Source organism: Myripristis murdjan, chromosome 7 (genome assembly GCF_902150065.1).
Source record: "Myripristis murdjan chromosome 7, fMyrMur1.1, whole genome shotgun sequence".
In the NCBI taxonomy this organism is placed as follows: domain Eukaryota; kingdom Metazoa; phylum Chordata; class Actinopteri; order Holocentriformes; family Holocentridae; genus Myripristis; species Myripristis murdjan.
Genome location: NC_043986.1, coordinates 1,683,735 through 1,697,360, shown reverse-complemented (window position 1 = coordinate 1,697,360; position 13,626 = coordinate 1,683,735). Strand labels below are relative to the sequence as shown.

Sequence of the window (13,626 nt, the reverse complement as noted above, 5' to 3'; positions counted from 1 at the left end):
GTCTTCTGATTTTACATATACTTTGCATGTATTACATAGTCAATCGGGTAATAAAGCACTAAAAACTTTCCAGAACCAGACCTAGTTAATGAACAGGTTTAGTCATAAATTCCAGACAAGTAACTGACCACCTCTAAATGAGATAAGCTGGATAGAGGGTCTGCTCCATTGCACATACCACCAGGTTAACTCTGAGGTCATATAAAGGCTAACGTAATGAATGATTTTAATGGTAAATTCCTTCACAGGCGGGGCTAATATTCTGGGAAAAACAAAACAAAACAGAATTTTTCAAGATTATAGTCAGAAATTTATGATAAAAAACTCACAAATTTATGTGGAAAAAAACTGAGATTATAAAGTCACAAATTTACAAGAAAAAAAAATGTGATTTTGGGGCTAAAATCACCAGGATTTCCTTGTTGCTAAATCCCATTGTGTAAGGAAAACTGTGTTCATTTTTATCATAAATTTGTGACTTTAAAAGCTCTGAATTTTTGACTTTTAGTTTCATAAATTTGTATGTTTTTTTCTCGTAAATTTACAACTTTAATGTTGGAAATTCAGTGTTTTTTTTTCTCTGAATATTACCCCCCTTGCCCCTACAGTGGCACTGGTTGTACTTTACATCTACACCACCTCATTCATTCTCCCTCTTTTTTTTTACACTTAATATCTCTGGGTAACATTTTTTAAAAAGTTTTTTCCATGAGAAAACATTCCTTAGTGCCTAAAGTGTAACTCTAAATCTTGCCGTCATTAAAAATGCACAGATCGATGAATATGCAAATAAGCCCCGCCCACCTCCCTGCCTGCTGGCTGGTGACCAGAGCTCTGTTCACACAATCAGGACGTCCCGTCTCACCACAGGCCTGGATATTGAGCCATAATTTAAAATCTAACCATGAAAAAAATAGATTAATTTTCCAGTGAGTACTTTTATATACACTGATATGAAGCAGCTGTTTCCTGTTGATCTGGGTTTTTGTTTTTTCAAAATAAAACAAGTGAGACAACTGAGAGCAGAGACAGTCAGGAGAGTCGAGCTCACTCACTTTAGACAGAAACACAAGAAACTCAGTTCTGAGTGAAGGAGTCTGTCAGAGCTGAATATGAGAGGTGACATTAGATATTCATCAGTTCTGTCTCTCCATGTTTCTCCTGTTCATCTCTCTTTCAGCGAGGAAGTCGTTTACCCGCCACGTCCGGGAAGAGGGCAGCGTTTCCTCGCCGGGCTTCCCCGACTCGTCGTACCCACCCAACACCTTCCTGCAGTGGAGGCTCCGCGCCGACCCCGGCCACCGCGTCCGGCTCGACTTCGACACCTTCATCCTGGAGGACGACTGCAGCCACGACTTCGTCAAAATCTACGACTCGCTGGCGCCGATCGAGCAGCGCGTGATGGCAGAGTGAGCACAGAGAGAGAGAGAGAGAGAGAGAGAGAGAGACAGAGAGAGATGCCGTCCTCACTGAGAACGGCTCCTTTAACCTGTTTCACATTTTTAGTGCAAAAAAAGAAAAAAAAAAAAACAGACCATTTCCAGACCAAATATGAAAAAAGCTTGTTGTTTATTTGTTTTTTGTTGTTTGCCTCAAAGATCAAAAAACAAGTAGAACAATCAGGAAAAAAAAATCTGTCAAGATTCATTTGGAAGAACTCCTAGTTCCAGTTTTCCTGTGATGACAACACGATGTCCTGAGATCCTTATGAAAGCATCGATTTCCTTTACAGTCTGCTGCTGATGTTTGTGCCAAAAATGGATTTAAAACAAACTTCAGTGATTAAATTTAAATCAGAGTATCTCACCATCTGAGTGGCTTTACTTAAGCAGTGTTGTTGCTCTGCTGTGAGTACAGTATGCACAGCTTTATGTGCATTAACGCTGCTGAGTGTGTGCACATGAATTAAAAAGGATAAATAAAAAGAACATTTGGCTCTGCAGAAAACTATTAACCTCTGCAAACGTCAGGGCAAAATCCATACAGATTCTTTTGGCCAGTAAAACGTATTCGCAGCAGGTGTTTTAGTTTTAGGTAGCTGAAACACTGAGCTGCTGCAGAGCCACAGGAACCCCGTCTCTAAAAAAACAGCCAGCGGGTCGAGTGAGTGTCGTGTTCCACAGCTCAGAACCTGTTTCTCTTGTCCGCCTGCAGGAAGTGTGGATATTCCCATGATCCTCTGTCCTTCCTGTCGTCGGGGAACGTCATGCTGCTGACGCTGGTGACCAGCGAGAACAGGAGCTTCCCCGGCTTCAGAGCCAGCTACTCGCAGGTTCCTGTGACGGGACGAAGTACGGCAACCCCTCTGCACAAACTTTAAAGGATGAGTCCACTGTTTTTCAACCTGGGCTCTATTTTACTTTTTTCTCCTGATTACAAATGACTGATGAGTCTCTAAAATCTGTACTGACAACATGCAGGGTTTTCCTGCCATATCAAATCTGGAGGCAGTCGTCCGTCTTAGATTTCGTGCCGTGGTGGAATTAAACACTTACTATAGGAATATTTAATTTAATTTATAACAACCTGACCCTCTCAGACCCGCTGGAATAATTAAATAATCTGAGCCTGAACGTGATCAGGTGGAGCCTGTAACAGATGTGAAATGCATCTTAAGTTAAAAAAAAAAAAAAAAGATTTTAATCCTAGGTGGGAACAGAGCTTGTCTCTCCATCTAATAACATCACCTCCACTCTGGGAACAGCGTTTTTCTTTAGGTCAGAGTGTTTTACTGGAGGATTCCTTCTCCTCTTTGGCCTCAGTTTTTAATTTCCTTCAGCACGATGGAGACGGGACAGTCTGCGAGGCTGCAGCGCACGGACAGGAGCGTCTGGGTCTGTTTGTACGTTACAGCTCATTTCATGTCCTTGTGGCTGAAGCAGCAGCTCAATACTGGAGCAACTTAAAAAAAAATCAAAAATCCCTATCAGTCATTTTGAACCAAAAGGTGGAAAAAGAGGAACCAGGTTGAAAAATGTATCCTTTAATATTATGGTTTTATTGTTGTGGTGTGCACATAAATTATTTTATTTAGAAGTGAGGCTGTGATTCTCCTAGAGGTCACTAGAGGTCATTTTCTCCAGCGACGTCCAGTTTGACAAAAGTCTCTGGCTGCAGTGAAATGGCTGCTATGGGGGCCAACATCATCACACAGGAATCAAATGTGGCTCATTGAATCCACAAGAGTCTCAGCTTTCCAGTCAAAGCAACTGATGCAGCTCCAAGACTGTTTAGGCCCCAGTCTGCACACACACACCATTTTACAACAGGCCACAAGAACACATGTGGACTGCAGGCTTTGGGGCCCAAACTGCATGGGATTAGCAGAAGGTGGGCGTGTCTGCAGAGTCCAGCGTCAAACAGGCTAAACACAGCTTATCTCCTCTCTGTGTGCAGAGTGTGGCGGGAAACTGTCGGGACTCAAAGGCTCCTTCTCGTCGCCCTTCTTCCCCTCCAACTACCCCCCGCAGACCACCTGTGTGTGGGACATCCAGGTAATCAGCTGCCCTGCATCCGGCTGCAGGTCCCTCACCTTTTCAGAGATGAAAATGATTTTGCATTGATGGGTTTCTGTCTTTAAAAAAGAAATGTTTTAGCGGAGAAAAATGGATCTGAATTATGCTATCTGATGGTTTAGTCATTTCTCAAGTACAAACATCTGCAGATTCCAGCTTCCGTAATAATTTTTGATTAAATGAAGAGCCAGACCCAGTGCCTTTCCACCTGCTGTATGATAGTAGCTATAAATCAATCAAATTATCAATTAACAAATGATAAATCAATTATCATTTTGATAATTTGGCTGCTGGTCAGATTAACATTTGAAGACATGACATGACCCATGAACAAGTTGTCATTATTTTTTGACATTTTACACAATAATTAATTGTAAGTCTGATAAACAAAAATAATAAATTTTATTAATTGATAAAAAAAAAAAAAAAAAATCAGTAGATTAATAGTCAGTGAGAATTCCATTAGTCACAACCCTTTCTGTGTAATCTGTGTAATCTGAGATAGCACAAATGAAGCAGGCACCCTTATAGCCAATCAGTAACATGTAAGTAAGAGTTGCAGCGCCCCCCACAGGCCATCTTGAAAAGTATCTTAGTATCTTTTAGAAAAATCTGATCTGCAGCGTTTGGGGTTTTGTTTGTGACACACAGACAGTCAGACAAATATTGTAGCGCCCCCTCTAGGCCAGTCAGCACAACCCAACCCTTCAGTTTGGTCTAAATCTTCTCTGTGGTGTCAGAGATCATTTGTGAGTGTGAAGGACCGCAAGCTGTTAGTTTGACCCCTAATTTTAACATTTTAATTTACTTTAATTATTTTAAACTGTCATTTCATTTGAGATTCCACATTTGTGTTTTTCGCCGTCAGGTGCCCGAGGGAAACTTTGTAAAGGTTCAGTTCACCAAGTTCTCTCTGTCTGAGCCGGGGCAGTACAGCAACCGCTGTCCCAAAGATTATGTCGAGGTCAACGGTCAAAGGTCAGTCACCTGGAATCTGCCTGTTTTTTTACTAAAACTTTGAAACCTGGATGGATGTACTTTTGGTTAAATGCTTGTGAAAGGCGTCTGAACGCAGCCTCAGTCTGGCCGCTGGTGCTTCACAGTTCAGTTCTGCAGGAGGACCAATCGATAATGAAAATCCTGAACGGGGTTTGTGCCTGCAAAATTCAGACGGACTGCGTTTTTAGTTACAAAAACAGTAAAAGAGAGCGCGTGCCGTTTGTTTGTGTGTCTCTTCAGACAGAAGGGAAACATGAAAGAGAAACCAGGCAGCTGTATCTCTTGCTGAGTGTGTGTGTGTGTGTGTGTGTTGCAGGCTGTGTGGCGGTCAGCCCGACAGCACGGTGCGCAGCAGCCGAGGAACCACCATGAGGGTCAAATTTCACTCAGACTCGTCGTACGTCGACCAGGGATTCACCGCCGAGTTTGAAGCCTTCGTGCCGACCAACCGTGAGATTTTTACCGAGTCAACAGTCACGTTCTATTTCCAGTTTGTTAAACTTTATATGGACTGATCTGCAGAAAAGGCTTTTCAATGTAAAACAGCAAGAGTGTAAACGAACAACAGGATGTGGAGCAGAAAGGAACTTTTCTACTTTCACTGCTCACACTGAGCCACATTCTACTGAGAATAAAACACTGCTGCAGGTTTACTGAAAGAAAAGGAGGGAAAGCAGGACTTTTACTTTGAAAGGAGTATTTTTTTTCCACTGGTCTGGTGCTTCTGCAACAATAACAATAGCAATAGTAGTGTTAGTAATGATACTACTATTACAACTACTACTATTAACAAGAATACTACTACTACTACTACTACTACTACTAATAATAATAATAATAATAATGAACTTCTATAGCTTCTTTCAAAATGTGGTTACAAAGTGCTTTCCAACAGCAAAATAAAAGGAAGATTCCAATGAAATGACAATAAAATAAAATATCATAAAAGCATAAAAGTAAGATTGGATTGGGTTGGCTTTTAATTTATAAATTTTTTTCTAATTTGCTGGTAGTTTTCTGGTAATTTTAAAACACTCATTTGCAAATTTTCCAGTAATGGTTGGCTGATTTTATTGTTGTACTGTTATTATTTTCTTGTAATTAACTTAATAATTAATTAATTGTTTTTGGGTTTTTTTTGTGTGTGTGTGTAATTTTTATGTGTATTGTTTTTGAAAGAATGGAGGTTAATTTTTGCCCGGGTTTCAAAGGGTCAATGCAGCAATAATTTCACTCTCTGAAAGGAACCGTTCTTCCAGATGAACTGCTTTTACTTTCCACATTGAGCTGCATGTTACTGAGAAGAAACTGCCGCCGTATTTTTACTGTTTTTTCTCGTTTTCGGGCTCAGCCTGTCCCGGGAGGTTCCAGTGCCTCAACAACCTGTGCATCAACAACACGCTGAAGTGCGACGGCTGGAACGACTGCGGCGACGGCAGCGACGAAGACAAATGCAGTGAGTATCACACTGATGATGAGGCGGTGGCGGCGGCGGGTCGATGGCGAGCCGCCGGCTGAGGCTTCCTGTGTGTCTGTGTGCAGAGTGCGAGGCGTCGCAGATGAGGTGCAACAACGGCCGCTGCAAACCCAAGTTCTGGAAGTGCGACGGCGTCGACGACTGCGGCGACAACACCGACGAGGAAGACTGCGGTGAGCCGGCGGCACCGAGCAGAAAAAAGAGAAAAAAAAACTACTCAAAAAAACCAAATGAAAGTGGTAAATTTATGAGAAAAAACTCACAAATTTATGAGGAAAAAAAACGTGGAAAAGTAGTTTTTCTTATAATTTTGCTGGAAGGAAGCACATGGCTTGACTTGAAAAATTTGTGACTTAATAATTTAAAAAAAATTCGATGTTTCTTTCTTATAAATTTGTGAGTTTTTTCTCATAAATTTACCACTTTAATCTCAGGGAATATGCAAGTATTTTTCCTGGAAAATTTACAACTTTAATCTAAAAAATTATAAGTTTTTGTCTTGGGATATGTCCCTCTTCCCCGCTCTCTAATTTGTTTCTCTCCATACTAAGGCCCTAATGAGCTGTCATAAAGAATTAGTGTCCAGAGTGATAAAATAAAGCCCAACTCTGATGGGAAGTGATCGGAGTCCAAAGTGACGTCTTCAGATGTCTTCCTCAGTCTGACCAGCAGCAAAAAAAAAAAAACAAAGTATGAATTTGATAAAGATGTGAACAGAGGAAAGGAAGACCATCTGAGCATCTCAGTGAAACTGGAATCAAACTGGAAAAATGAATAAAACCATTCATCCTATATCAATTTATCATGTGTTGGTTGATGGTTTGATTGCCTAATGACTTCTGCACGACAGTGAAGTAGGGCCACTGTAGGGAGAGAAAAACAATCACAGCTGGGAAGAGGGGTAATATTCCAAGAAAAAAAAAAAAAGATCTGAGATGAAATATGTAAATTTACAGGAAAAAAAGACATAAAAAAGATTAAAAAAAAGACAAAAAAGACATTTGGTTGACCAATGTTTTGGGCAAAATCCCCTTTTCTTTTCCTGACTTCCCCAGCCTGAGATCAGATGTTGGACACCATGTCCACCTCTGGACGTCCAGTGGTTCAGTTCCCATGGGTAGCATTTCCTGTTAGCTTAGCATAAGGACTTGAAGTCTATGGGAGTCGTTAGCCTGGCTCTGTCAAAGCTGTCTTATTTACACAGTGGATCATGTGGATTTGAAATACACGTGTTAGGATTTGAAAAAAAAAAAAAAAGGGTTTTTCCAGGAGAAGGTAGGCGGTGGAGGAGTACTCGCTGACCCGGCGCTGCATGTTGTCCTCTGCAGAAAAATGCCGAGCGGGCGAGTTTTCCTGTCGGAACGGCCGCTGCATCGCCGAGCGGCTGAAGTGCAACGGAAAAGACGACTGCAACGACGGCTCCGACGAGGCCGAGTGCAAGAAATGTAAGACAGGAGTTCAGTTTTTATGATTTTGCTTTTCAGAACTTCTCAGCAGCAACAATAACATATGTAATGTAATGTTTGCATTTAATGTAATTCATATTTATATTTACACTTAGCTGACAGCATTACCCAGAGAGACAGATATTTACAAGTAAGTAGCAGCAGGAGTACAAGTACCAGTAGCAGTACCAAGAGTAGCAGTAGCAATAGCAAATGTAGAAATGGTAGCAGTAATGTTTGTCATACTAGTAACAGCTGCAGCAGCAACAGTAGTAATACTACTTTAAGTAGTAGTAATACCACTTGTAATAGTAATAGTGTAGTAACAGAGCCTGCAGCCTGGTAGTAGTAGTAGCAGCTGTCCCTGTTGTCTTGTTAGTAGTGGTCGTAGTAGCTGTGGTTCTGTGGCAATAATAGTGGTGGTAGTATTTATTTTTACTGTATTTGTTTAATTAAACTTTATGTAAATACCTCAGTGAGATCAGAAATCTGTTTGACACGAGCGGCACACAGAACCAGTAAGAAAGTACAAGACTTTAAAGTACACGCAGTACATAGACCTGAGAACAGTGAGTACTGTCTGAGCTGAGTCAGCAGAAACTTTGACTTTTTAACACAGAAAACCTAAAATAAAAGGAGGTAGTACTGCATGTGTTACTGCAGTATGTGTAAAAATTTGAATCTGTGTTGCAGCAGTAGTAATAGTAGTACTATTTTTAGTAGTATGTATGTTGTGGTACAGTTTGATACTGCAGCCACTTTAGTTGTATTTTCTGGACTTTGTGGTGCTCTGTTGCAGCAGTAGTAGTATTTGCAGTACTCTGTGGTACTGTGTTGCAGCAGTAGTAGTATTTGCAGTACTGTGTGGTACTCTGTTGCAGCAGTAGCAGTATTTGTAGTACTCTGTGGTACTCTGTTGCAGCCGTGGTCCTGCAGCAGTAGTAGCATTTGCAGTACTCAGTGTACTCTGTATTTGCTGTACTCTGTGTACTCTGTTGCAGCCGTGGTCCTGCAGCAGTAGTAGTATTTGCAGTACTCTGTGTACTCTCTTACAGCTGTGGTCCTGCAGCAGTAGTAGTATTTGCAGTACTTTGTGTACTCTGTTACAGCCGTGGTACTGCAGCAGTAGTAGTATTTGCAGTACACTGTGGTACTCTGTTGCAGCAGTAGCAGTATTTGCAGTACTCTGTGTACTCTCTTACAGCCGTGGTCCCGCAACAGTAGTAGTATTTGCAGTACTTTGTGTACTCTGTTGCAGCTGTGGTCCTGCAGCAGTAGTAGTATTTGCAGTACTCTGTGTACTCTGTTGCAGCAGTAGTAGTATTTGCAGTACTCTGTGTACTCTGTTGCAGCAGTAGTAGTATTTGCAGTACTCTGTGTACTCTCTTACAGCCGTGGTACTGCAGCAGTAGTAGTATTTGCAGTACTCTGTGTACTCTGCTGCAGCAGTAGCAGTATTTGCAGTACTCTGTGTACTCTGTTGCAGCCGTGTTCCTGCAGCAGTAGCAGTATTTGCAGTACTCTGTGTACTCTCTTACAGCCGTGGTACTGCAGCAGTAGCATTATTTGCAGTACTCTGTGTACTCTGCTGCAGCAGTAGTAGTATTTGCAGTACTGTGTGGTACTCTGTTGCAGCAGTAGCATTATTTGCAGTACTCTGTGTACTCTGCTGCAGCAGTAGTAGTATTTGCAGTACTGTGTGGTACTCTGTTGCAGCAGTAGTAGTATTTGCAGTACTGTGTGGTACTGCAGCAGTAGTAGTATTTGCAGTACTCTGTGTACTCTGTTGCAGCCGTGGTCCTGCAGCAGTAGCAGTATTTGCAGTACTCTGTGTACTCTGTTGCAGCAGTATTAGTATTTGCAGTACTCTGTGTACTCTGCTGCAGCAGTATTAGTATTTGCAGTACTCTGTGTACTCTGCTGCAGCAGTAGTAGTATTTGCAGTACTCTGTGTACTCTGTTACAGCCGTGGTTCTGCAGCAGTAGTAGTATTTGCAGTACTCTGTGTACTCTCTTGCAGCCGTGGTCCTGCAGCAGTGCTCTCAGTTCACGTATCGCTGTCGGAGCGGACGCTGCATCAGCAAACTGAACCCGGAGTGTGACGGACAGCCGGACTGCGAGGACGGCTCCGACGAGGACGGCTGCGGTAAGCACACACACACACACACACACACACACACACACACACACACACACACTTTTACTTGTTGATGTAAATGTCCTGACATTTCTTCATACTTTTTATCCACAAAGGTTCATTTTGGTTTCAGTTCTGTCTTGTTTTCTGGGAAACATGTCGTTACTGAGTTAATTAGTGATAACAAAATGAAAACTGTCCTGGACAAATTTCCAGGGATTTATTTTATTTTATTTTATTTTATTTGTTTTAAACCCTGTTTCTGTCGCTGCCTTGGATTTGTAACATGCTGCCTTCATATTGACTGATTTTGAAGATTATTTAGCAGTAACAACAATAATAGTTTGTTGTAATATCACCTGTATATCCTGATATGCTGTGTTTTTACAGACATCTGTCAGAAATAATTAATTAAATAAATAATTCAGAAATAAATAATATGTGTGTATGTGTGTGTGTGTGTGTGTGTGTGTGTGTGTGTGTGTGTGTGAGCAGAGTGTGGGTCGAGGCCTTACAGGAGCTCTCGTATCGTGGGCGGTCAGATGTCCAGGGAGGGGGAGTGGCCTTGGCAGGTCAGCCTGCACATGAGAGGGGGGGGGCACGTGTGCGGCGCGTCGGTGCTCAGCAACCAATGGCTGCTCACCGCCGCTCACTGCGTCCAGGACGACGGCGACAAGAAGTACGAACCGAATCAGAAGCTGTCTGTCTGTCTGTCTGTCTGTCTGTCTGTCTGTCCCCACACAGGTCCAGGTTCACTGAGAAAGCTGCACATTTCTAACATTTTGTAACTCCGCCTCCTGCCGCTCAAGGTGTCGGCTTTTGGGCATTTTTTTGTCCCGAGGATGGCGATGGAATGTTTTATATTTCAATTTGTCGCCATAAAGGTGGTGCTGCAACCAACAAATCCTACTCAGTCTGACTTTAAGTTACTTCATCTGACTCTCAGAATCTCAGAATCAAAGATATTTTATTGATCCTCGAGCGGAAATTGGTGCATTTGTGTGTCTTTGAGCTGTTTGAGTTCAAATTTTTGAGAAGTTCCCTACACTTTTGTCCGTTTTTGATCTGGTCATGATGACTCAGCCGTTTCCTGTGCAAACCCTCAGTGAATCTGGGCCTCGTTCCATCAGAAACTCTGAGCATGTCGCTGTTTTACAGGTCAAAGATTTAATGTTCAGAGCAGAGTAGTTTTTGGGTGAACTGCCCCTTTCACCACAGCTCAGGGCCTTCAGAGCAGCCACATGAGGAGTGTTGTGAGCTCAGGTCAAACATCAACACGTTCTGCATACGTGACCTCTGACCCGCGCCCCTGTGCTGGAACAGGTACTCCCAAGCCGACCAATGGGAGGCCTTGCTGGGTCTCCACATCCAGAGTCAGACCAGTCAGTGGACGGTGAGGAAGAACGTGAAGCGGATCATCGCTCACGCCGCCTACAACGCCGACACCTACAACAACGACATCGCCCTCATGGAGCTGGACGGCGCCGTGACCCTCAACCAGAAGATCTGGCCCATCTGCCTGCCCACCCCCACGCACGCCTTCCCAGTGGGCCAGGTGGCGTGGATCACCGGCTGGGGAGCCACCAGAGAGGGAGGTGGGCTCAACAAAACCTGCAAAAAGAATCTACTTTATCTGTGCTTCCTTGTTTAGACTCAGGGGACAGTTGGATTTTGACATAACATAATTCTGTCTACTGCTGCGTCTTCGTCTGTCTGTCTGCAGGTTTCGCGGCGAACATCCTGCAGAAGGCCGAGGTTCGCATCATCAACAGCACAGTGTGCAACAGCCTGATGCAGGACCAGATCACGGACAAGATGCTGTGCGCTGGGGTCCTCAAAGGAGGCGTGGACGCCTGCCAGGTAACCCGCATCACCCACCGCGTCCAAAGATTGTTGATATTTGAAATGATCGGCCAGACCTTCTCATTTGCGTGTTTTTTTCGTTTGTTTGTTTGTTTGTTTTTGGCTAGCGGACCGTGAGGACATTCTCGTTGAATTCGCTAATTTCAAACATCAGCAGTCTTTCTCCAGAATCATTGACTAAACCTTTAATTTCAGGCCCTTTTCTTATTCGATCACAAGAGCTGTTAGTGAAGTCACAAAACTCTGAACGCCCTTGCACTCGTGGTGCAGTTTAGATTAGAGTTTGGGGCGTACATGGCCCACATCAGCGACACTGCTGCTTGAAGCTAAAGGGATCGTGCAGTGGCTTCTGGGTGTTTGCCACTGGTTGTGTACAGCAGAGAGCAGATTGGGCTCGGGTCGGGTATCCACACTCTAGTGTGCAATATCTGTTATGTGCAATCTATGTGCAATATTTTCGGTATGTGTAATGCAGATTAGGGGCTATTGCTGTGATTGGTGCAGCTGCTGCTGTTTTGTTTCTGTGAGGTTTGGTTCACTGCAGCTGTGGAGGCGTTTCTGTGTGCGTCTGAGTCCAACACAGAAAATCCCCATGGGAACAATAAAGTATCTTTTATTGTATTGCACTGTATTGTGTTGTGTTGCATTGCATTGCACAAGACAACTCATGCAGAAAAAATGTGAGGCACCAAGCAGTGAAACCCTTTTCTCTGCTTTCAGTTTTGGCTTCTGCTTTCCGTTGGCGGTTGGCTCTTTGGAATGAAATGACATTTCAGTGAAATGACTTGACAAACGTGTCTGTCACGCTGATCCCATCTCTGTTCCTCCTCCCAGGGCGACTCTGGTGGGCCCCTGTCCGTCACGGGCACCGCTGGGCGGGCCTTCCTGGCCGGCGTGGTGAGCTGGGGCGACGGCTGCGCCCGCAGGAACAGACCTGGCGTCTACACCCGTGTCACCGAATACCGCAGCTGGATAAAGGAAAACAGTGGCGTGTAGTGCCAGGATGAACACAATCTCTGTCTAATATCTCTGTCTCTGGACTGGATTATGGGTTTTCTCATGGACGGAGATGGCTGGCTGCCTGCAGGTCGACGGCTTGTGACCGACTCTCTGCCAAGTCTGTTGTCAAGCTAAAGTGTGCTGATAAGAAATATGTACAGCTGGATGGGGGAATTCATGTATCTTTATTATTTTGCTGACAAATCATGCTCTTCATAGGCCTTTTCACTCTCCAGTGAGCCTGAAAGCTGAGATATGCCCCCTCTCAGCCGCAGCTCAGCGCAGGGTTATCACTGACTTTTTGGAGATATTCCCAACAAACTTCACACTTTTTGTACATTACAGGAAGCGATTCCAGGTGCTGTTTGTACAACGGCGTATTAGTGCCATTGTAGAGAGACAAAAAAAAAAAAAAAAAAATACAGAGGTAATATTCCAAGAAAAAAACTACCATACACTCCCACCATAATGATTTAAGCCATATACACTATAAATGCATATATAAATACATAAATAGGCGCCTAAAAAACAGTTGGTGTTGACAGGTGTTCCAAAAGCACCATGACTTCTTTCTCAAATTCTAATTTTAGATCATCAGCACCACTGTCATGTTAACATATGTAATTAAGTTTTACATGAAAACTCAACTGGACTGGTGCTTTACCTGTTACCCGGCTCATCTTCAGGTATGAATGTGTTAGTGACTGTCATCACGTGAGGCGTCACTATAAACCCTGAGGTCACGCTCAACACGCTCAAGCTCTTACAGAGGAATTTCACACATATCTGTCTATCTATCTATCTATCTATCTATATACAGGGTGACACAAAAAATGGGAACTTTTTAACAATCCAATAAAACCAAGAGTGATGGAAGAAAAATATTTTATTCATAGTAATTGAAACCTTAAAACATGCCATTTAAGAAACAATGATGGAATATTCATTTTTTAAAAATTGTGCTGCCACTTGCTCATGTCTGCCAATATGCACTTCAAAGATTTCCATTTTTTTGGGTCACCCTGTATATATATATATATATAAATATATATATATATATATATATATATAGATAGATAGATAGATAGATAGATAGATAGATAGATATGCATGTGTGTATGTATTTTTTTTTTCAGATCAGTATTCTGAGAAAAAGAACTATGAATTTCTGAAATTAGTCATACATTTACA

The 13,626-nt window shown here is 42.8% G+C and overlaps 1 protein-coding gene across 1 annotated transcript in view; it reads left to right on the top strand.

The window, feature by feature from the left end:
* Positions 1–13,274, top strand: part of LOC115361773 (suppressor of tumorigenicity 14 protein homolog) — a 37,087-nt gene extending 23,813 nt beyond the window's left edge. Inside the window, exons 7-19 of the mRNA XM_030055399.1 lie at positions 1,181–1,409; positions 2,155–2,291; positions 3,397–3,494; positions 4,384–4,493; positions 4,831–4,964; positions 5,866–5,970; positions 6,057–6,164; positions 7,320–7,436; positions 9,457–9,582; positions 10,069–10,252; positions 10,897–11,168; positions 11,297–11,433; positions 12,271–13,274. Of these exons, the coding sequence (XP_029911259.1) occupies positions 1,181–1,409; positions 2,155–2,291; positions 3,397–3,494; positions 4,384–4,493; positions 4,831–4,964; positions 5,866–5,970; positions 6,057–6,164; positions 7,320–7,436; positions 9,457–9,582; positions 10,069–10,252; positions 10,897–11,168; positions 11,297–11,433; positions 12,271–12,432 (1,919 nt within the window). The 3' untranslated portion in view covers positions 12,433–13,274. The remainder of the gene's footprint in view (positions 1–1,180; positions 1,410–2,154; positions 2,292–3,396; positions 3,495–4,383; positions 4,494–4,830; positions 4,965–5,865; positions 5,971–6,056; positions 6,165–7,319; positions 7,437–9,456; positions 9,583–10,068; positions 10,253–10,896; positions 11,169–11,296; positions 11,434–12,270) is intronic.
* Positions 13,275–13,626: the final 352 nt, after the last annotated feature.